Genomic DNA, 24,196 nt, shown 5'->3' with positions numbered 1-24,196 from the left:
TTATTACCTATATGAGTAAAAATAATCACTGAAAAAATATTTTAATTTAGTTAAACTAACCAATATATTGTAAAATCTACCCCTACGATCATGGTATTTCCATCATTTCTTTGTGAGTACGGTGATGATAGAGACCTAAATATGATAGAAGTAGTATGATATTACCATCAGTATCACAGTCTTTGTATTATACCATGGTATTATTTAAGTGGTACCATGAATTCTGGTGCAGTGTGCTCTACTATACCATGTATACTATTATTATTATTATTATTATTATTATTATTATTATTATTATTATTATTATTATTATTATTATTGATAGGATATACTGCCATTCTACTATTATCATAAGATATTCCTTTATTGATACTTGGGGAAATTTGGGCATCATAGCAGCATGGGGGGGGGGGGGGGGGGGGTGGGGAGGTACAGGTATGGGCATGGTAATACTAGAAATACTAGAATACTAGAAAGACATACATATATGCAATACAATTAGGTCTGAATATTAAATGAATATGAGAAAAAAATTGCAATAAAATAAACGGTGTAAACAATATAATTAACTCTGAATATAAGAATAGGAGAAAGTAAACAGTGTAATCTAAGGTGCAGGTGAGGGTCTGTATGCCCTATCAGTTATATTATACATTACAATAAATATGGGCAATAAAGAATTAGACTATGAATATATACTATGAGTAAAGTAAACAGTATATACAAGGTACCCTAACTGGCATGATATATGGCATACGTTATACGTTGTAGTCCATGCAGGTTAGGTGGTAAGAGTCAGACACACTCAGTGATCAGACATTTGCTACCGTTAATTCTCAGGCTGCTGGCAGTGGTCCATGCCCACGGTTGTGGAGCCTGATGGGCGCTGGCACGAAGGACTGGCTGAGGCGGTTAGTGATGTGTCAGTTATTATTATTGATAGGATATACTGCCATTCCACTATTATTAATATCGATAGGATATACTGCCATTCCACTATTCGTTCTACTATTACCATTTCTATAATTTCTTTTCTGCCTGTACCTCCCCTCCCCCATGCTGCTATGACACCTGCATTTCCTGAGGGGATTAATAAAGGCACACTTGGATAAATTATTCATGCATGCCGGTACCAGTAAAACAGAAATTAGCATCATACTACCACTATACTTTTTCGTGATGGTAGTTAAAGGTTAAAGGGAAATTCCACCACAAAGCAACGTTCATTTGATTTACCAGATTGTAAATATACTCTTTATTGTGTCATGATGTGGGTTTCAATATCAGGTAGTGCGACTAAGGCTATTTAAATCGAATAAGAATCAGTCTAAAATGCCAAAAGAGATGCATGCTAGTTTAAACAATTCAACAAAGGAGAGTTGTTGAATATATATAGATACACAAATGTTCTAGAATGTTTGGTTATGACATCATACTGTGACATCACAAATATTCTAGAATGTTTGATTATACTGTGACATCACAAATGTTCTAGAATGTTCCATTATGACAAATAAGCCGGTTCAATGACTTTATCTAAATCCAATCAATATTCCTAATGCCGTTTCAATGTAAGGTTATAAAAATAAACATATAAACATTCATATAATACAATAACCTAAATATATAGCTTTGGCTCCTCTACCCCGTCCCCTAATTGTACTTCTAATCTAGAGACAATTACTAACAACTAAAAAACAAGGAGCTAAACCAAACACTATTTTAACTGATAAGTGTCTCTGCTGCTGGATAACCAATACCTGGTGCCAGAGGTCACTAGTACATGGCACACCGTAGGAGGACGGTCTTTACCACCGCCTCATGCAGCTTCTTGGAGAAGACAGACCTTAGTGATAAGTCTATCTAAAGTGGTCGTCTTCGTCTTGACACGGACCCGGCGCAAAAGCCCGTGCTGGTCAGGAACCGCCTCGATGACCCTGGCCAGGACCCAGGAGTTGCGGGGTGCAGAGTCGTCGATGATCAGGACGACGTCTCCCTCAGCGAAGTTGCGTGACACACGTGTCCACTTGGAGCTGAGGTAGATATTCCTGTGTCCATCGTTTCCAGAATATCATCATCATCATTAGGTGGCTTCTTCATTCCGAAGGTTGCCTATCACTCTCCAACCCATTCTGTCCCCACTTCTTCTCTCCAACTCCGTGACTCCGCCTCTCACTCCGCTCCAATCACAGACGTCGTCTACCCAGCCTCTTCTTGGTCTTCCACTTCCTCTCTTTCCATCCACCTTCCCCATCACCACCTTCTTGAACATCTCCCCAATGGATCCTCTCAGAACATGCCCGCACAACTCCATCTTTCTCTTTTTCAACCTCTCCAGCAGCTGTCCTCCTTGCATATCCGCTCTTCTCAGTACCTCCTCATTCTTGATCTTATCCTTCCATGTTATCTTCAGCATCTTCCTCAGTGTCCACATTTCAAAAGAGTCTATCATCCTCTTTGCCTCTTCATTCAGCGTCCATGCTTCTGCTCCGTATGAAAAGACTGTCATAACATACGTTTCCAAAATCCTGGTCTTCGTTTTCCAACTTATGTTTCTTCTCAATAATTCTTTATGGTTCCAGAATGCGCCCTTTGCAATTCCGGTTCTTCTCTTAATGTCCATGTTAGCTCTTCCACCTTCACTGATCCAGCTTCCAAGGTACATGTACTCCTTCACTTGTTCAAGTTTTTCTCCATCCACCTGTATTTTACAAACAGTTCCTGGTGTTTTTTCAATGATCATTACTTTAGTTTTCTTTGTGTTTAGCGACATTCCATGGTTTTTGCATTCGACATTCAGCTTATTCATCATGTCCTGTAGATCTTCTTGACAGTTACAGACTATAGCAGTGTCATCCGCGTATCTTATATTGGTGATGTTCTCTTCGCCAAGTTTTACTCCTTTCCCTCCTCTCAGACCTTTTTTCATCAGTGATTCACTGTACATATTAAAGAGTACAGGGGACAAGATGCATCCTAGTCTTACACCCTTCTCCACCGGGAAGTCCTTTGATTTCTCCTTTCCTATTCTAACATTAGCCTTCTGCCTCCAGTATAAGTTGGCAATTATTCTTCGGTCAGAAACTGGTATTTTGAATTCTTCCATTGTTCTCATCAATGTTGTATGTTCAACTCTGTCGAAGGCCTTCGTGAAATCGATGAAGCAAATATACAGCTTCTTCTGTTGGTCTATCGATTTTTCACCAATGATTCTGAGTTGGCAGATTGCATCTCTTGTTCCTTTTCCTTTGCGAAAACCCATTTGGCTATCCGAGAGCTGATGTTCAATTATGGGTTCTATTCTGTTCTTGATGATTTTCAGGAGTACTTTTGATGCATGAGATATCAAACTGATAGTCCTGTAATTGTTGCATTCTGTGGCTCTTCCGGTCTTTGGGATCGGAATGAACATTGATTTTAGGAAATCATTTGGAATATTTCCTGAGTTATAGACGTTGTTTGGAATAGCTCCAAGATCGAGAACACTCTACGACAGAGGGGAATCCAATGGATTTTCAACCCCCCTACCGGTTCTCACCATGGCGGAGTCTGGGAGCGGATGATCAGGTCGGTCAGGAAGATTCTCAGCACCACCTTAAAGCTCCAGACTCTGGATGAAGAAGGCCTACACACCGTCTAGGCCTTCCATATACTGGACTTGTTTCCATCTCCTGCGGGAGTAGAGCTCTTCTTTCACGAAGAGACCTGGAGGCAGGGAAGGCTTTGACTGGAGGAGCAAGAGGTGGTTGGGAGTAAGCGCTTCCAGGTCGTCCGGATCACTAGAAGCCTTGGTTATCGGTCGACTGTTAATGATGGCTTCTGCCTCACACAAGACGGTGTGTAGGCCTTCTTCATCCAGAGTCTGGAGCTTTAAGGTGGTGCTGAGAATCTTCCTGACCGACCTGATCATCCGCTCCCAGACTCCGCCATGGTGAGAACCGGTAGGGGGGTTGAAAATCCATTGGATTCCCCTCTGTCGTAGAGTGTTCTCGATCTTGGAGCTATTTCATTGTTCCATAATTCTTCTTAGCTCACGCTCCGCTCCAACGAAGTTAGTCCCGTTGTCTGAACGTAGGATTTTCACCTGGCCTCTTCTCGCGTGGAAGCGACGGAGAGCGTCAATGAATGAGTCGGTGTCCAACGACGATGCCACCTCAATGTGGACAGCACGGATAGCCAGACAGGTGAATATGCAACCCCACCTCTTCACGATGCTTCTGCCGCGTTTGACTTGAACGGACCGAAGTAGTCTACCCCAGTGTTGGTGAAAGGGGGATCATCTGGAAGAACCCTGTCCTGGGGTAAATCCGCCATCTGTTGTTGTCCAGCAGCACCGTGTGTGCCTCGACAGGTTACACACTTGGAGAGGACTCTTCGTATGGCTGCGTGAGCTCCAGGGATCCAAAACTTGAGTCGCAGCTTGGACAATACGTGGTTACGACCGCTGTGACCCACATTCTGGTGGATGTCTCTGAGTATAAGCTCCGTCACATGGAGATCCTTAGGTAGGATGGCTGGGTGTTTAGCCTCTTCAGGCATCGCCGATTTGTCAAGTCTTCCACCTACTCTGAGGATTCCATCTTGCAGTACTGGCTTGAGCTTAGCGATATGACTGCTCATCTTGACGTAGTCACCTTTCCGAAGCGCGGCGATTTCTTCTGAGTATTTCTGTCGCTGACTGTAAGGAATTATCTCGAGCTCTGCTTCCTTTATATTCTCCACAGTGAGGTTGGTCTTCTCCAGGCTTGCCTTGAAGATCTCCATCTGTGTCTGTATCTCAGACTGTGTGAGCGAAGCATTCACCTCTTGCGACACAGCATCAGCAGAGTGCTTCTAAGCTTCAGCATCCAACCGGCTGCCTTCTTGAGATGGTTCCAACTGGAGTAATATTCCAGGAACTGCTGAACTGTGTCGAACTGCTCTTCAGCTGCAGTAGCGCTGACCACAGCATTCTTTACCTCTGGGTCCTCCGTGGTTAGGTCCCCATGGTGTTCTGGGTTCTGAGGCCATTCCTCTTCGGGCTTGGTGAGGAATTCCGGCCCCTGTATCCAAGTCTCATTGCGCAGGAATGATTCCACATTGAGTCCTCTCGACGCGTGGTCAGCAGGATTTGTTGCAGTATTTACATACTGCCACTGTCCTACTTCTGACAGCTTCAAGATGGTCTCCACTCGATTTGCTACGAAGGTGCGAAACCTACTGGTTCTGTTTGCGATGTATTTGAGCACAGTGGTGCTGTCGGACCAGAACACAGATTTGTTTAGATTTGTTCACCTGTCTGGCTATCCGTGCTGTCCATATTGAGGTGGCATCGTCGTTGGACACCGACTCATTCATTGACGCTCTCCGTCGCTTCCTCGCAAGAAGAGGCCAGGTGAAAATCCTCCGTTCAGACAACGGGACTAACTTCGTTGGAGCGGAGCGCAAGCTAAGAAGAGCTATGGAACAATGGAATAGCTCCAAGATCGAGAACACTCTACGACAGAGGGGAATCCAATAGATTTTCAACCCCCCTACCGGTTCTCACCATGGCGGAGTCTGGGAGCGGATGATCAGGTCGGTCAGGAAGATTCTCAGCACCACCTTAAAGGTGAAGAAGGCTGGATGAAGAAGGCCTACACACCGTCTTGTGTGAGGCAGAAGCCATCATTAACAGTCGACCGATAACCAAGGCTTCTAGTGATCCGTACGACCTGGAAGCGCTTACCCCCAACCACCTCTTGCTCCTCCAGTCAAAGCCTTCCTTCCTCCAGGCCTCTTTGTGAAAGAAGAGCTCTACTCCTGCCGGAGATGGCTGAGGGAGACGTCGTCCTGATCATCGACGACTCTGCACCCCGCAACTCCTGGGTCCTGGCCAGGGTCATCGAGGCGGTTCCTGACCAGCACGGGCTTGTGCACCGGGTCCGTGTCAAGACGAAGACGACCACTTTAAATAGACCTATCACTAAGGTCTGTCTTCTCCAAGAAGCTGCATGAGGCGGTGGTAAAGACCGTCCTCCTATGGTGTGCCATGTACTAGTGACCTCTGGCACCAGGTATTGGTTATCCAGCAGCAGAGACACTTATCAGTTAAAATAGTGTTTGGTTTAGCTCCTTGTTTTTTAGTTGTTAGTAATTGTCTCTAGATTAAAAGTACAATTAGGGGCCAGTGTAGAGGAGCTAAAGCTATATATTTAGGTTATTGTATGAATGTTGTTTATTTTTATAACCTTACATTGAAACGGCATTAGGAATATTGATTGGATTTAGATAAAGTCATTGAACCGGCTTATTTGTCATAATAGAACATTATAGAACATTTGTGATGTCACAGTATGATGTCATAATCAAACATTCTAGAACATTTGTGATGTCACAGTATGATGTCATAACCAAACATTCTAGAACATTTGTATATACATATATTCAACAATTCTCTCAGCAGAGGTCAGTTTCCATCTTGAAACAGTGCTGAGCAGTACTTAACAGATAGACTCCTGCATTTCTAGACCCGGGTGCCTTGCCTACCGTTTTTCTGTGGAAAGAGCCGGCAAGTTGATTTACGGATTTCAGGTGAGGAGGAATTTTGTCATGTGTTTGATTGATTGATTGATTGAAAAGTTTATTAACAGATTGCAGAATGGGTACAGTACAGTACAGCTCAATACATACAATTGTTAAGGGGATGCAGACCAGAGAAAGACTTTCGTCTTGTTTACATCAGGGTCCCCCATTTTCAATTCATCATAACATATATGACATACATGACATACAGATACAGTACTGCTACATCTATACATTTATGACATATCAGATTTGCAAATACAGTACTGTTTGTGATACAAAAGTATCCAGAAAAAGAGTGTATATACATTTGATGTAGAAACTGTACATTGGAGGAGGTTGGGTGGGTGGGGTGGGGTTGGATGGGTGGGTGGGGGCTGTACATTGGAGGTGGGGGGGGGACACTGTACACTGTACATTGGAATACTGACAAAGCCATACTTGGTCATTTACTGTACAACTGGGTTAGGACATTTGTAGGGGCCAGTTTCGAATTGCAGTCTCCCGTAGGTGTTTTTTTAGAGTGTTTTTGAAAGTGGGTAGTGATTCACATTCCTTTACAGCTTTGGGTAGGGCGTTCCACATTGATGTGGCATAATTGCGAAACGTGTTTAGTCCCTTGTTTGAGCCGAACCTTTGTTTAACATGATTTGTGGAGCTCCCTCTGGTGTTGTGATCGTGGTATTCACTGACCTTTGGGAAGTATTTTGACATGTACATGGGTACCTTGGTCGCGTAGTGTATCTTGTAGACCAGGCCCATTGCAAGTTGCTGTACTCTGTCGTCTACTCTAAGCCATCCTAGGTTGTCAAAGTGGGCAGGGTGAGGTGGGTTCTAGGAGTCAGGTCAAGCAGTAGTCTGACTAGCTTGTTTGAGATGTTTGTAATTAGTTTTTTAGTGCCTTTGAGGTGCTTTGGTACCATGAGGTGCAAGCATAGTCGTAGTACCCTTGAATGAGTGCTCCTGCTAGAGTCTTCAGGGTATTCTTGTTTACCAGAGAGGAGATCCGGTACAAGAATCGAGTTTGTTGGTGTCGAGTCGGCTGTGATTTTGGAGACTGGGAAAATAGTTTTCTTACCTTGTAGTAGTGACATGAATATTTAGGAAAATAGCTTTAGGATCACTTCTGTAAAGAAAGACTTTGCTGTGGAAGAGAAATAAACCATTTGGATATCTTTGTTTTACACTGGAGCGGCTGTGGACATTATTTTTCTTTATTAATGAATGTACTACTCACGAGGGCGGCTAGGTGGTGTAGTGGGCAAGGCACTCGCCACCAGTGTGGAGACGCTAGGATTCGCGTGTTCGAATCCAGCTCTCCACATTGTTTTCAGTTTAGCTGGTCGTCCGCAGTAATACACATTGGCCGTATTACGGGGAGGGAAAACTGAAGGGTGGGGATCGGGCGTTGTGAACAAGCGACTCCTACAAGTCGGTTGGTGCGCCTGCGCAGTAGAATCAGGAAGTGTCGGGGGCAGCGTGAGCCTCCCACGCGTTACTCCTCGACACTGAGAGATCGAGCTGCGCAGGTGAAAAGATGCGACTGCTGTTACCTCAAGTACCGGAGGGGACTTGTGCTATGTATGACTTAGTCCACATTGCAGCCGGCTTGTGGGAGGCAAGAAACAGCGTTCGTGACAGGGGAGGGTTGAATTGGATGATACGAAATTGGGATGGGAGAAAATATAGAAAAATGGGAGAAAAAGTGGATCAAAAAAAAAAAGAATGTACTACTCACGAGTAAGCAACTTTAACCAGTAGAGTGGAACGTCGGCCCTTGACTGTGGTACTGTCTGGGATTACAACAGGAGTCTGTCCCTGGGAGCCCATCTGTGGCTGGCCACAGTGGTTAGGTTAGGATGGGTCAAATGCAGAGGACAGATTTCCCCAACAGGGATTAATGGGTAAAGCATTACTTAACTTAATGTCATAGATGAGCTGACGAGACCTCATGTATAACACAATAATAAACACCACAAATTCATTATTTCAGTATTATACTTGGCCTATTCACAAGACAAGTGTGCAACACACGCACACACATGCACGCACACACACGCACACGCACACACACACACAAAACGTTTGCAATGTTTAAGAATTGGCGCCTCGGTAAAGAAAACTGGTATCGAATAGAGAAATAAATAAAAAACAGTTAATAAACGGTTAATAAACAAAAGTGTTAAAATGGAAGAGACGATTCCCGCCAAGGTGCCAGAGTTAGTGCTGAATCTTCGTGCAGCCTCATCACTTTCAGATAGGACTTGACTGACACCTTGTGGACTAAATGTTAACGGCATTTAAACAGTGTTTCTCCATTGCAAATGTTTATGATTAGGATTCGGAAGAACTGCGAATGTGGTTGGCTATTAGGCCTATTTTCATTATTTCAGGCTGTGCACATGCTATGCTTTCATTAAAAGTGTCTGCTAAAATACAAGTAGTGGAATCCCTTTTTATATGCTGATGTCAGTAGGCTTTTCCAAATAACACCCTGTTGTTGATCAAATAAATAAATAACAAAAAACCAGTGGAACTGTAACAGTACAACAGTAATATTTACCTAAATTGACCCCACCAGACAGTGTGATCACTTGCTTTGACCCCCCCCCCCCCCTATACAACATTACGTCATTGAAACTTGGCGATGTGAGATTGTGATGCGTAAGTAGCCTAGCAGCACATGAAGACATGTTTAGCTCTCTGTTTTTGAAATGATCTTATTATGGAATAGGACACATTTGCAAATACATTATAAACGGAACTAATAGGCTACGTTTTAGGCGGAGGGACCTCTATACTAGAACGAGGACTGTTTCTCTTTGTGCAAGGCAAGGCAGGACCGTGCAGAATCAGATAACAAGGTAGGCTGTGTTGTTTACAAACATAATTTTGCGCTTTGAAAATATGCACTGAAACTGAAATGTCCCATTGTCTCGCTACGACTAATGCGCTCCTTTGAAATCGACATTATTATTATTATTATTATTATTATCTGTCGATGTCTCTTTGTTGCAGGCAGAGCTGTGGGTTGTACAGTAGCTTAGCATAGCGTGTACGATCGCAGCCAAATTGATCTAGCCAACAGGCTAAGTCGTTACAATGTTGCACTGTCATTGCAATTCTGGAACGAGGAAACGTTGTCTGTCGACGTTGTTGTTGTGGTCGAGTGGCTGGAGGAGGATGGCTGTATTTCGTTGTCTTCGCAGTTTATTTACCACCTCGTAATAACAGCCTGTCAAATTTGGAATGACATAATTTATTATTACCCCACTGACCTGGAATTCCCATGCGTTTATGTGCAATATATGCACCCTGATCGTTCCCCTACTGGCTTTTGTTTTTGTTACTTGTGGTTTTGTGTCTTGTGTGTTCATACTGTTGCTTGTTCCCTGTGGTTCTATGTTTCTCTGTTCTTTGTTTTGCTTATTGTCAGCGTCGTTTGGTTCTTGAAAAGCGCTATATAAATAAAATGAATTATTATTAATAGCTAAAGAAAAGGTTCAGCCTTTAAAAAATGTTGAGCAGTCTGAAGGACACTGCAATCACTCACTGTCAGCCAGTGCATCTTGAAAACATGAAAATAGTTGTGTGCAACTCAAGCTAGGCCAATGTTTTGAGGTAGCTCACTTCCCCCATTGCCTTTTCTGTAATTGCAGGCTTCCTTGTCACTGAGGGCACAATGTTTGGCTGCTTAGTGAGAGGAGGCTGCTGTCCCCTGGTCTGCCTCTGGATCCTGCTGCTGCCGCTGGTCTCCGTCCATCGCCTGGACCATCACGGGCGAGGGAGTCAAGGACTCAGGGACCGACCCAAGCTGCTGCTGGTGTCCTTTGATGGCTTCCGCTGGGACTATGTCGACCGGGTCCCCACTCCCAACTTCCTCGCCCTGATGACCGAGGGTGTGAAGGTGGAGAAGGTGCAGAACACCTACATCACCAAAACCTTCCCCAACCACTACAGCTTAGTGACGGGGCTTTACGCCGAGACGCACGGCATCGTGGCCAACGAGATGTACGACCCGGTGCTGAACCGCTCCTTCTCCATGGAGACGGACAGTATATACGACCCGCGGTGGTGGGATGAGGCGGTGCCCCTCTGGGTGACCCACCAGCGAGCCGGAGGGCGGAGTGGCGCGGCCATGTGGCCCGGGTCCGACGTGGAGATCCACGGGATGTACCCGACCCGCTACCTCCCGTACAACGCCTCGGTGTCCTTCGAGACTCGCGTGACCCAGATCGTGGAGTGGTTCTCGGGGGACGAGGCGGTGGACTTCGGAGTCCTGTACTGGGAGGAGCCAGATGAGAGCGGCCACAACCTGGGGCCCGAGAGCCCCCTCATGGACGTGGTGATCGCCGACATCGACGAGAAGCTGGGCTTCCTACGCAACGAGCTGAAGAAGGCCGGACTGTACGAGAAGGTGAACCTCATAGTCACCAGCGACCACGGGATGACCCAGCTGTCCACAGACAAGATCATAGAGCTGGACCAGTATGTGAGCAGAGATCTGTACACCTGGGTGGACAAGAGTCCCGTGGTCGGGATACTTCCCAGAGAAGGTACGAGCGACCGTCTTTTAGACCCCCCTCTTGTCAATGGTGGTCTCCATACTGTATACATCGGACTGGCAATACATCAATTGCACTGACATTTTTTATCGCCATGCCTCTATTTTGATGGAGCCGTGCCTCTTTTGGGGGGAAAACAACTTGGGTGAATTAACATGGATTAGATGGTGTTTGTTGATAAACTACAACTTTAGGACAAAACACACCGATATAAATCACACTGAAGACTATCGTTGGCCAGGAATATTCATCATTACCTCTTAGTTTTAGGTCACTTTAAATTAGGAAATATCCTGCAGCAGAGGGAAATAGGCCTGAAAACAGATCAAACCTAACTTTTCACAATGGTGTGAATGCTGAATGGTGGCCAATGATGGAAAGTAATTGCTTGACTTAACATGATGCACTAACAAAACAACCTTTTCAAACAATGTAAGTGTTCTGCCAACCATTTTCATACAGGCCAAATACAATGGACGTCAATAGGAACAGTGTTTGTGTTTTCCCCAAAAGCGTGGCTATGGTTTTGATTGATTGATTGAAAAGTTTATTAACAGATTGCAGAATGGGTACAGTACAGTACAGCTCAATACATACAATTGTTAAGGGGATGCAGACCAGAGAAAGACTTTCGACTTGTTTACATCAGGGTCCCCCATTTTCAATTCATCATAAAATGGTGCTTCTGGTCGCTTACAGGAAGAAGCTGTCCTTTTCTTTCCACATCCCCTGCCTGTTCACCGATGGTATTAAATACAAGCATTATCTCTCAAGCTCTTCCCCTTCACAATCAGTTCAGAATTTGAAGCCGTAGCATTTTCTTTTAGATTCTGCCTATTTCCTCTGCGCTCTGCTGGGGTTCAGAAGTCCCACTGAGTGTCGACCCCCCTCAGTGGGACTTTTTCAAAGCACCTCACTTCCAAGCGAAGCCAACTCCTACTTCAAAGCAAACCGTCTCGTACAGCACTGACGGGAGGTTTCATTTTAACTTAAATCCTGTCAGGAGAAATTAACCGGCAGCTTAACCGTTTCAGTTACAGCTCTCTCGTTTCCATAATTACAGTTAGGCGGTAACAACATCTAATATATTGTCACTTATGTGATGTTACGCAGAAATTACGACAAAGAGGACCTGGTTCTCTGGTTTATTTATCTCAAGGTGTCTTCAGTCAACATGGAGGATGGGCAAAAGAACTAGGCTCAGCTTGACAAATGGTTTCCTTTTTATGTCTTAAGTAATTACATGGTAATTAATGGTACAAAGGGAACTGCAACTTCAAGGGAAGATCCACCCTAAAATAGAATTCACATATGTTATTGATCAGTTCCTCCTTAAATTTAAGCTGAACACCTGAGAGACGAGACTACTGATGATGTCATCAAGAGACAAATCCTGGAGCTGCTCCATAGACGGTGAATGGTGGAACAACTGCAATAGACACTATGACAGTTAGCCATGGTGATTTTACTGGGATATTGTAGGTTTAAGAAGTATAACTCGTGTGAATTTCAAACAGAATTTCTATGAACTCGAAACGTCGGCCACTAATTAATCAATGGACCAACTCCAAACAATTGTCACTTGATGACATCACAGATTTGAGTCTAGATGCTCCGTTTTCCAGCTTAGGGAGACAGTTGTCTGTGTTTATAGATATAGATTTAACTGTCTGAGACCATTGGAATAGCACAATGTAAATGATGTTTTAGCGTGGATTTTCCCATTAATTTAATTGTACTGAAGTCAGCAGCAAACACGGAAGAAGGACTTCTCTGTCATTAGGTTGTTCATCATTGGCTTTAGTGCTGTTGACCTTTACAACTCTGTGTAAAATAGGTATAGTATATTTTGTAGCATCATATTTGACCTCCTGGCCTCTAGGGGCGACAGTGGCTCAGGAGGTAGAGCGGTTGTCTGGTAATCGGAAGGTTCCAGGTCCGATTCCAGCTCCCCCCGGCAGCGTGTCGAAAGTGTCCTTGAGCAAGACACTTACTTAACCCCTAACTGCTCCCGATTAGCAGGTCGGCACCTTGCATGGTTGCCTGGTTGCCTTGGCGTGTGAGTGAGTGAGTGAATGGGTGAATGGGTGAATGTGAGGCACAAATGCAATCATTCATCATTGTTATTGATTTTTGCAGGGAAGTTTGAGGAGGTGTACAGTAAGTTGGTGGACGCCAACCCTCACCTGGCGGTGTACAAGAAACAGGACGTCCCGGAGCACTATCACTATCGCCACAACGTGCGGATCATGCCCATCCTCCTCGAGGCCCAGGAGGGCTGGACCGTCCTGCAGAACAAGACCGGGCCCTTTATGAGTACGTATCAACGCGGTGACACAACATCACATCAGTGTTTCAACATATAATCCTAGTTTAGACTGAATATAAAGGGATGCCCCGATCACGTTTTTTTTGCCACCGATACCGATCACCGATCGTCTATGAGCCATATCGACCGATACCGATATCGATACCGATAGTTTTTGGTTTTATTTTAAAAAAAAATTATATATATATTTTTTTATAAAATATATATATTATATAATTATACTTGTAGTTGTATTGTCTGCGAGACATCGCCACCACGCAACAAGTCAAAATGCTCGCTATCTGCAAACAGCTCCACTGTCTGTGTGTATACTCTGCTTTGGTCAAATCACATTCAGCGTGGGGCCTGAGAGTGCTGGGGCTGACGTTCTGCAGATGGATACTATTGAGTCAGAGCGATAGTTCAACAGGGTCTGAAACGTGTTATGAAGCATGATAGCTAATTAGCTAATGTTCAGCTGCAAAAACGAATAATGTCAATTATGTTATAAGACATTGATATCAGGAGCTCTCTGTAGCTACTGCTAGCCGGCTAGATGACGTTAGATAATGCATCATGTATTAAGATTAAGTGAACTATTTAGTTTACTGGATCATTTCGTTGTGATCTAACAGTGATCTAACGTGAGCTAATGTTAGCTACCTATGCTAACGGAGGTCTCATGCTGGCGCATCCTTATCATTCTTAAACTGAAATGCGCATCTGTTGATATCAGGAGCTATCAGTAGCTAGCCAGTTAGACAATGCATCATGTATTAAACGAAAGTGAATAGTTGACTGTGTAGTTTTGTTTAAACAGTAATGTTAGCTCGGAAGCTGTTAGCTCACGATCGATAGCTAGTTAGCCAACGCTACCCAGCACCAGCAGTTGCGAAAACGAATGCCAAACTGTCACGTTGATATCAGGAGCTATCAGTAGCTAGATAACATTAGACAACGCCTCATGTATTAAACAAAAGTGAATAGATGACTGGGCCATTTTGTTTAATGCTGGTTATGTTGAAAGAGGAGCTCTGCTGTGCTCATGCACTCTACTCTTGCCAAGGGTTTGTTGACATGACACGGGTCTGGGAGGGGGAGGAGGAGGAGGGGCAAGACGCGCAGCAGCAGAGTGTGGCTGTGAGAGAAGAGCGAGTGAGAACTCCGCTGAGAATTGGATCATGTGTTCCGTGTCATCGATCGGTTTTCACGATCGGCGAAAATAAAGCATTATCGGAATTCACCAATCTCATATTTATACTGAATATCGGCCGATACCGATCGCTGGCCGATGGATCGGGGCATCCCTAGACACACGTATCTAGCTGACCTACTCCACCGCTACGTCCCCAAAGTGTGGCGCCTCGGTGACCGAGCCATCGCTGCTGCTGCTCCCCAGCTCAGATTCAGATTCTTCTTAATGTTACGTCTTTATACAGGTACAGACTGTGGTTCCTTGACCTGACGGCAGCAATTGCAACTTATTTAGTATAAAATAGAGTAAAATATAATAAGGCAGTAGAGGTAGCAGCATAAGTACAGTAGCAGCATACAAATAATTTTAAGAGTAGCATTAAAGATATGGCGCTGTATACAAACATATCGTGCAGTGATAATGGTGTTTATATAGTGTGTGTAAAATGCAGTGTGTGTATAGTAGACAATCGTTGCCTGAATAATCATAATCGAAATTAATCGGTGTGAGGTCGAATCGTTACACCCCTACTCATAATCATATTGTTATTATTATTATTATTATTATTATTATTATTATTATTATTATTATTATTATTATTATTATTATTATTATTATTATTATTATTATTATTATTATTATTATTATTATTATTATTAGTATTAGTGTACTATGTTTGTTTGGTTTGTAGGCTAATCATTATTATGCACTTACAATGGCAATTTTTTCCTTTTCTTTCTGCCAAAACAGCCCAGCTAAAGGTTTGAGGACATCAGCTTCCAGATTTAGAAAATGTATTGATTTTCTAAATCAACTAATCATGCGGTCAATAATACAGAATGGATTTTGTACAAGAGCTGCCAGACCATGTCACAACATCTGTGTCACCAAATGATGTGTCTGGGATATTATGGCTTCATGCCGACCCGCGTCCACCACGGCAGACCCTACGTGTGAATGTGATAACTCCCAATAGCTTTCATTCCACTATTTTAAAATGTGCGGTGCATGACCCCTAGAGGAAGAATCGTATTGATTTGGGTGACCCTGTGACCTTTCCTGAAGAAATTAGTGTATATCCTGATCCATTAGTCATACAGTCATGACAAGAGGTGTATTTCCTCATGGACAACACATTTCCCACAAGGACCTATGAAGTCCACCATATTGGCTTTTCCATCATTTTGATTCACTTGATTCTCACCAAACTTGCTGTCTGGAATCTGGAGACTAACATCTTCAAATGTGTAATTTAGATACTTGATGGACCAAACCACATGACTGCTATATATATCCAATAGAATTTCAGAAAAACACATGGTAAACAGGAAGTGATTGGTTACTTGTGAATTTCCACCAATCTTGACAATTAGCAAGGAGGCCTGTGAAGCCTGGCCTCATTGTGGTTCCATTATCATAAACATTATGGGCATGGTCAAAAGGTGGATTGAGAATGAGAACATTAAGCCCCGGTGTGGTGACTGACATTATTCCATCTTGTCTCCACAGTGGGGAACCACGGCTACAACAACTCCCTGCGCAGCATGCAGCCTGTGTTCGTGGCCCGCGGCCCGGCCTTCCGCCAGACATACGTCAAGACCTCCATGAGTTCCGTCGACCTCTACCCTCTCATGTGCCACCTCCTGTCCCTTCGCCCCCTTCCCAACAACGGCTCCCTCGCCAGCATCCAGGACCTCCTTGTCCCAGAGCCCTCCCCCCCCATGACCCCCGCCCCGCCCAGGATCGTCACCGGGTCGTCCTACGCCTCCGCCGTGGGGTCGCTCCTTGGGGCGGCGATGGTCCTCGGGTTCCTGGTGGTGTTTGTCAGACAAGTGACACTCAGACAGTTGCCCTCGTTGCCCCTCCGGAGCCGGGAGATGTCTCAGCCGCTCCTGCAGGAGGAAGCCTTGCACCTGTAGGCGAGAAGAATGGAAAGAGCGCAGGATAGACAAAAAGAAGAGGAGGTATTTACTCCCCCAAGATGGTCCAGCTGTGTCCAGAAGCAAGCCCTAAACCCCTTCCGCTGCCCACCACAGCCTGTTATTGACTATTATTTTGTACTATTCTTTTTATTTTGAGATAAGAGTAAACCTTATGATATAGGCACCTCCCAGCCTCTTAACACATTCCCTGCCACGCAATTTGAGCATCTTATACCATTCTCTGCCAGCACTGTAAGTCTATGGAGATGTTCACCTTCTTTGCAGGGCTATAACTTTTTTTATTGTATTGCCAAATTGACATTACTATGGCCCATTCAACATCGATTATCTATCGTTCAGGATGTAGGAACGTTTGACTTTTTCATTCATAATTCATACGGAAATACCGTCTAGAATATAAATATGTTTTTATCGTTTTCTGCAGTAATTCCTAGAACGTGAGATATAGGCATAAACGCATATTATCAAATGCCGTTTGTTGCCAATCCACGCTATATTAAAATGTTCAACTGTACATGATCCTAAACGTTATGACTGATCATGCGCGGCTGAACGGAGGGGGGGGGGGGGGGGGGGGGGGGGGGGGGTCGTTTATAATTCCGTGATCGTCGTTAAATGCTTTATGTAGTATGGGTGATATATTGATCAGAGCAGTTTGCATGGATAATAATAAACAAACAGGCTGAAAGTAACGTCAGCGTCCTCTTACCGTTCGACGATGAGACTGGAGGAAAAAGATCCCACTTATTTGACGGCGATCGCCTAAATCCATTTCCGGTTTGTATAATCATAATACACGGCCAAATCGTATCGATTATTGCATTATGGCAGCGATCGCTACACACGGACGTGTGTCTACAGTCCCGCAACAATATGCAAGTGGCCGGACGCATTTCGGAGACACACCGAGATCAACTCGGCCATTTCCGGTTTGGCAACTCGTCGATCATCCACCAGGGGGCAGTATTGAAGCGTTGCAGAGTTGTGCCGGCTCACACTGCATCAGACCAGGCTCCATGAGGGAAATATGAATAACATGGCGAAAAAATGAAATATGATCTCAATAACGTACGCTGTGCATTGGCAGAATTAGCATGAACTTGAAACACGTCGTACAACGTGAATGGTGCAGGATGTGTTAACTGCGGGCTTAGAGGAACAGTATTCTATTATTATTATATATATATTTTTTATTATTAATAGGTTACCACCCATTTTGACTCTCGGAATAGGGGGAATTGGGTTTATTTCTGGCACAGGCTTAATCAAGAAGAGAACATTTACGTGGGCTTCATAGTGGCTTTGCTTTGATTGTGATTTTTACCCATCATCTTGTCACTATTATCATCATTTGTCACATCATCAGTTCAAAGTCCAAGGCTGAGAGTACAATTCTACCTGTCTGTCTTAGAGTACAAGAGCTTGAGGTAGATATGGATTAGGGTGGGGACAGATGGCGGCTTAGATGACATCGCTACCTTGCGATGACGACACTGGAACGGTAGCCACTTGATTTGGTTGTGGGCCTACAATCAGGGTAGAAATCAGTGTGTGATTAAGCCTTTGTCACATTTTTGCCACCATTTATCCCACAAGGTCTAAGCCCTTCATCAAGAGTTGCTCTAAATTATAAATGCCTCCATTAATGTAAAAGAAATTACCACAAAGTAATCAACGTGCTACAAAATGTCAGGAAATCTCCCATTGGTGTGGTGGAGTCAGTGGGTTTGCAGTATTTAATATAGTAGCACTATCAAGCAGACTAACAGGGTTTATACCACTTGAGATGCGAGACACTCAGTATATCTGTGTTGCTGCTTTCTATGTATAGGTGAATCCATCATTCACATTACTACCTTGCTCCTCAGTAGTCAATTGACCTATCTCAAAACACTGCCCTCTTTTCTTGATACTCCAACCACAACCGTTGCTTCCCTCAAAGCAAAGTTGTGATTGGAGGATCAGGAAAAGAGGGTGGGGCTTGAAATAGGTAAGTTACCATTTGCCTTTTAACTGCATGGAGAACATCTCTCTAAGGTGTGCAATTGTTTGTGTGTCAATTAGTCTATTTATTATATATGTTTTATAGATTTTGTTTTGTGGGGGGCATATTTCTGTAAAAAACAACTTCATATTCATGTGTTTAGACTAGAGTCATAACCATGGTCACGTGGTCATAGTCATAACCATGGTCATGTGTTGGTGAAATGTGAAGTGCAATTGCTATGGTCAGTATTTTGTCTTGGGGGGTTCTAAAGGGTTTCTTTGTTTGTTCGGTTGAGAAGACTATACTTTGGTAGGATGTGAGAGAGCTGTTCTCCTGATTTGCACTAAATGATAGAATTGAAACGGAAAGAAGGGACAGAAGTAGAACGCTTTTTAGGTCATGTATTATTTATTTGCACTTCTTGTTTTGTCGATGCTATTTGAAATGATGAAAATAAATTAGGTGCCTCCTGCCAAAAAGCTTTAGCTTAACCTCATGCCGAAATTAGCGTAATCATTAAAAGTCAAGTAGCTTCCAATGCTGTCTTAATTATACTAATACTTTCAAAGATGTTTTAAGAATAGTTGATTGGATTTTTACCTTACAATTTCAAACGCATTAACTGATGCCAGTGCCCAAAATGACAGACATCACTGTGATATACCTTTTATGATATTTAAAATTAATAAATTGAGAGCATTTATATGAAAATTGTTAACTTTCTGATAACTGTCTTCTGTTTGCTGAAAAAGAAGTGTTGTCTGGTAATCGTTTCCCTAATTTACTGATAGATAAATTAGATATATCCATAATATATTTAAATAACTAATTTGAAACTCCTATATTGAGGAATGGATATTAGAACAGATTAATTTCAGTTGATTGTTACCCTGGTTTTGGAATATGGTCAAATGTAATTTATCATTTTCAAATGAACTACCTTTGCCATGTTAATGCAATGAATCAATCTTCTCAAATAAAAATGGATCTTATGTGATACTGATGTGAGAGAAGTTTTTTTATGAGGTGGTAGTAGAGGCCGGGGAGAACTTTGCTATATTTTCCAAAGGATATTCGCACCTTGTCCGTCCACTTTCTGAATCTCCCTATGCAGCAAAATAAAGGTAATCAATCAATCAACCAATCAAGTTACAGACAATACTTTATTCAGTATAAAATGTTAAAAAAAATTAATCCTCTTTTTCTCCGCCTGATTTTCTGTGCTTCCCCCCCCCCCATCCCAATTTAGTCGTTATGCCAATTCCCCCCTCCCCTACCTGGTCGTTGTGCGCATGTGCCCCCTACTGGTCGGTCAAGGGAGCCCTGAAGTCCACCACATGCTTCCTCCGACACATGCGGAGACAGCCAGCGGCTCTCTTTTCACATGACAGCGTGGACTCTCATTGGTGAAGTCTAAAGCGTGGGAGGTCACACTGCCTTCACCACTTCCTGTCTTTTGCTGTGCAGGCGCCCTGACCTGACCTGTAGGAGTCGCTGTCCACAACGCCAGATTACCACCCCATCGACTTCCCTCCCGCTAACTCAGCCAAACGAGGCAATGCTGACACCCGGATTCGAGACCGGAGTCTCTCGCATTGGTAACGAGCGCAATCTCCGCTGCGCCATGTTAAAAGACAAATAAAATTAAAAAAATCAAATTAAAGTATATTATTTAAAAATAACTTATGCTGTAGCAAGTTTTCTACGTGTGTCAAATTATGTACACAAGAGGTCTATAAATATATAGTCCTGTGGGTACCCTATTCATGCTATAGAGCAGGGGTGTCAAACTCATTTTCACAGAGGGCCACATCAGCATTATGGTTGCCCTCAAAGGGCCAAAGACCGTATAAATGTTAATGTAATGTAAAATAAATGTAGCTACACATTTACATATTGTTAAACATGGTGTTTCTGTATTTATTACTTATTCAAGTTATACATATTGCATATTCATTTGCATAAATGTAAAAATATATGTTAGCTTATGTTATTTTAACAAATCATTTTAGTTTATCAGAACCCCATATTACTCCACCAATCAATGATCAAACCATTCAAGTAAATAACAAAGAAGAATATCATCAAATACAAGCTATGACATTAAGTTTGTTCAAAACCTTTTTGTCACAGTCAAGAGGGGCAGAACTAACAACTGTGAGCTGCAAAGAACACGTGGGACAGATGTAGCAGATGTTACAAAAACAAATGGCTGCACACAACCTTGCAGAGGCCATACATCCAACTAATGGAAGATAGTTTAATTAACTTTAATTAACAGATTGCAGAATGGGTACAGTACAGTACAGCTCAATACACACAATTGTTAAGGGGATGCAGACCAGAGAAAGACTTTCGACTTGTTTACATCAGGGTCCCCCATTTTCAATTCGTAATGAAATTGCTATTATGTGTCTGCATGAACACACAACTGTAACTGTACTCAAAAATAACAAAATAAGGGTTGTCTCAGTTCACAACTATATTGGTCAAGTTTTGGGTGGGACTTGTTTGCGTCCCTACAGCTTATTCAATTGAGCGAGATGCTCGGTTATGTCACACAGCCAGTTTGCATCTGACAGTTCAGACAATATTTCTTCAACCCTTTGTTACCTATTCCGCCTGGATCTTTTTTGTATTTTGGGCTGTAAAATTGTCAAAGAATGTCTGAGGAGTAAGTGCTTTTGGCTTTTTTCCTTTGTTACCTCAGATGTTCAACATACATGTATGTGTAAGAATGTGTAATAACTAAGGCTGTCAAAGTTAAAGCTTTATTAACGCATTAACCCACAATTATTTTAACACTGCTATTTCTTAACCCAATATTAATGTAAAATATATATATATTTTTTTTTTACCTGAGCTCTTGGGGGGCCACATCAAATGACGTGGCGGGCCGGATTTGGCCCGTGGGCCGTGAGTTTGACACCTATGCTATAGAGGCTATCACTGGTATACTATATTTAAGCACTTTGGAGGTACCTGTACTCTAGTATTTTAATTTTAGAAAAATATTGTACTTTTTACTCCACTAGCCTGCATGTATCTGAACCCATTCGTTACTAGTTACTTATAAAAAATATAAAAAATGAATGAACATAATGTAATTAAAGCCAGCATAACTAGACCACACAGCACTTTAGGAGTACATCAACATCATAATGTATACGTTTACTTTCGATAGAAGTAAATTCAATATCAAATACTTCTCTACTTTTACTTAAACATCCACTTGTAAACAGCTGTCCTTATTTTAATGTTGCGCTTTGTTATTGCATGGCTGGAATCCGGCGGCAGTAAGCCTTAACGCGCCTTCCAAGATGCGCTATTGGTCAGGACATTAAAACACATTTAGAATGTCACAAATTTTATGAGCGAACGGTCCGTTGTGATGTCACAGTATGATGTCACAGTATGATGTTCCGTTGTGATGTCACAGTATGATGTCATAATCAAACATTCTAGAACATTTGTGTATCCAACAATTCTCTCAGAAGATCTCAGATCTCAGAAGACAAGTGAAGATATCACTTGTTGTTTCCGGCTACTTGTCTGTAAGCTTGAATACAGATTGTAGTGCTGAGAGACGGGAGTCTGAGGCGATGTCCTGAAGTCGAAGGTAACTCCTTTAATATTCATCAGCACAACTACAAGATACAATACATTACTAGAAAGCTAAACAGAATGCTTAAATAGGAATGCTAGAGGTTCTAGAAGGTTCTACTATGACATCATCACCAACGTTCCAGCATGTTCTACTATGACATTATCACGAACATTCCAGAATGATCGGGCAGACATATGTAACATTCCAGATATTTGCCATTAGGGGGTGGTATTTTGAAAACAATGTCAGCAATGTGTTATTTGTAGTCTATTTAGTCAGGTCTTATGTCCCTCATAAATTTCCTTGAAGGAGAAAATGGGTATGGATTCTTATGGGTTAAGAGGAATTGAGATCTAGAATGTTCTGCCATGACATCATCACAAACGTTCCAGGATGTTCGGGCGGCACTAATGTTCTAGAATGTTTCTAACAATAGTTCCATTGGTGAATTATGTACCATTACAATCACTACAAGATACAATTTAAAAATCCCCACGTGGAAAAGGAAACAGGCGCCATGTCCTGTACAATCCTAGGACTTTTACTTATTAGTTAGGAGTAATACTTTTACTATTTTATCTGGGTAAAGGAACTGTGTACTGCTTTCTTTGAACCTATAGTAGGCCTTCATGATAGCCTTCAAGGCTTACACATTTGCATACATATCACCTGTTGGCTGTTGCCTTCTAGGATCAAAGTTCTTTTATGCGTTATCGCTGGAATTTGCCCATGCGCGCAATCGGACGCAGCAGTGGGTAGAGACTGAGTGTGATCCCTTCAGCAGTCCCACAACTTCCATCCAAGTCTGGAGCTCAACGCGGACTAAACAAGCAAATATGGAGAATGTCTATGAGCAAATAGAAGATGGAAATGTTTATGAGAAGCCACGTGACCGACCCGACAGCCCCCCCGCGGAGCCCAAATACGAGAAGAACCAAGAAGCCATCTACGAGACCCCCCCGGGTGAGGTGACGGTGACGGAGCCCCTGTACAGCGAAGTGCAGGTACACGGACAGCGGGCGTCACCAGATTACATAGACACGAGAGAAGGCAAAGAGGAAGAGGACGAGGACAAACACAGTGACAAGCATTCGTCTTCTTCATCCAGCGACAGTGAGGAGGAGGAAAAGGCAGCGGAGGAAGAGAAGGTGGACGCGGGGGCTGCAGTGGTCGAGGATGAGCACCAAGAGGTCACCGCCGAGGGAGCCGGTTCCAGACGTTCATCAGCTTCCTCCTCCTCGGCATCTGAGTCCCACGGAGACCCGTGCGATGATGACCCACCGATTCAGCAGGGAGAACACAACGTAGTCCTCCTAGATGATGAGATGCTCATGGCGTTTAAGCAACCCGACGAGGCCCCAGAAACCGAACAGGCCGTTGACTACACTCTCCAAACTCTTGAAAATGTCACTTTGGATGAGAATAGCGTCGCGCCGGCAGATCCAAATCAGCCTGACATCGCTCTTTTCGCAAAGGTAAGACGTTTGTATGATGGAATAGGCAAGTACGAACAACACGTTTAGTGGCTCTGGCTATTAACAATATGATTAGTGGTTACTGTCAGGGCATGACCTTTGTTATTGATGCCCTTTGCACACGACGATAGCATGCAATGCAGCAACACCATAGGCTTATTACACATGTATAAATAACTTTGATATTACACTGTTATATTATAGCATCTTCATAAGTAATGAATACAGCTTCCAGTATGACTCCTACATCTCAAGTATTTTTTTAGTAACCTCATGCATGATGATGGGCTCAAGGGTGGTTCAAGTGGCTGTGTGCTTGACATGCTGAATAGAAAGCTCTCCCGTTGCTACCTCAAAGCTGTCACACACGCACGCACACATACACACACACACACACACACACACACACACACACACACACACACACACGCACACACACACATACATGAGGCATGGTTGCACTTAACATACTGTAATATGGTTTGTTCAAAGCAAATGGTATATATATTATTGTTTATTGGCATAACCTACCTACATAATTACTATGGTTTCAATTCATTAGGCCAACAGCAA

General features: G+C 43.1%; 1 protein-coding gene across 1 annotated transcript in view; it reads left to right on the top strand.

The window, feature by feature from the left end:
- Nucleotides 1-9,198: 9,198 nt before the first annotated feature.
- enpp5 (ectonucleotide pyrophosphatase/phosphodiesterase 5) overlaps nucleotides 9,199-24,196 on the top strand; it is a gene marked incomplete at its 3' end in the record, with an annotated part of 35,495 nt that continues 20,497 nt past the window's right edge. Inside the window, exons 1-5 of the mRNA XM_084314227.1 lie at nucleotides 9,199-9,207; nucleotides 10,203-11,099; nucleotides 13,248-13,424; nucleotides 16,121-16,529; nucleotides 23,053-23,623. Of these exons, the coding sequence (XP_084170353.1) occupies nucleotides 9,204-9,207; nucleotides 10,203-11,099; nucleotides 13,248-13,424; nucleotides 16,121-16,529; nucleotides 23,053-23,623 (2,058 nt within the window). The 5' untranslated portion in view covers nucleotides 9,199-9,203. The remainder of the gene's footprint in view (nucleotides 9,208-10,202; nucleotides 11,100-13,247; nucleotides 13,425-16,120; nucleotides 16,530-23,052; nucleotides 23,624-24,196) is intronic.

This window comes from Notolepis coatsorum, assembly GCF_963971535.1.
Source record: "Notolepis coatsorum genome assembly, chromosome: 5".
Lineage (NCBI taxonomy): Eukaryota > Metazoa > Chordata > Actinopteri > Aulopiformes > Paralepididae > Notolepis > Notolepis coatsorum.
The sequence above is the reverse complement of the archived record's forward strand: the minus strand, read 5'-3'. Positions and strand labels throughout refer to the sequence as shown.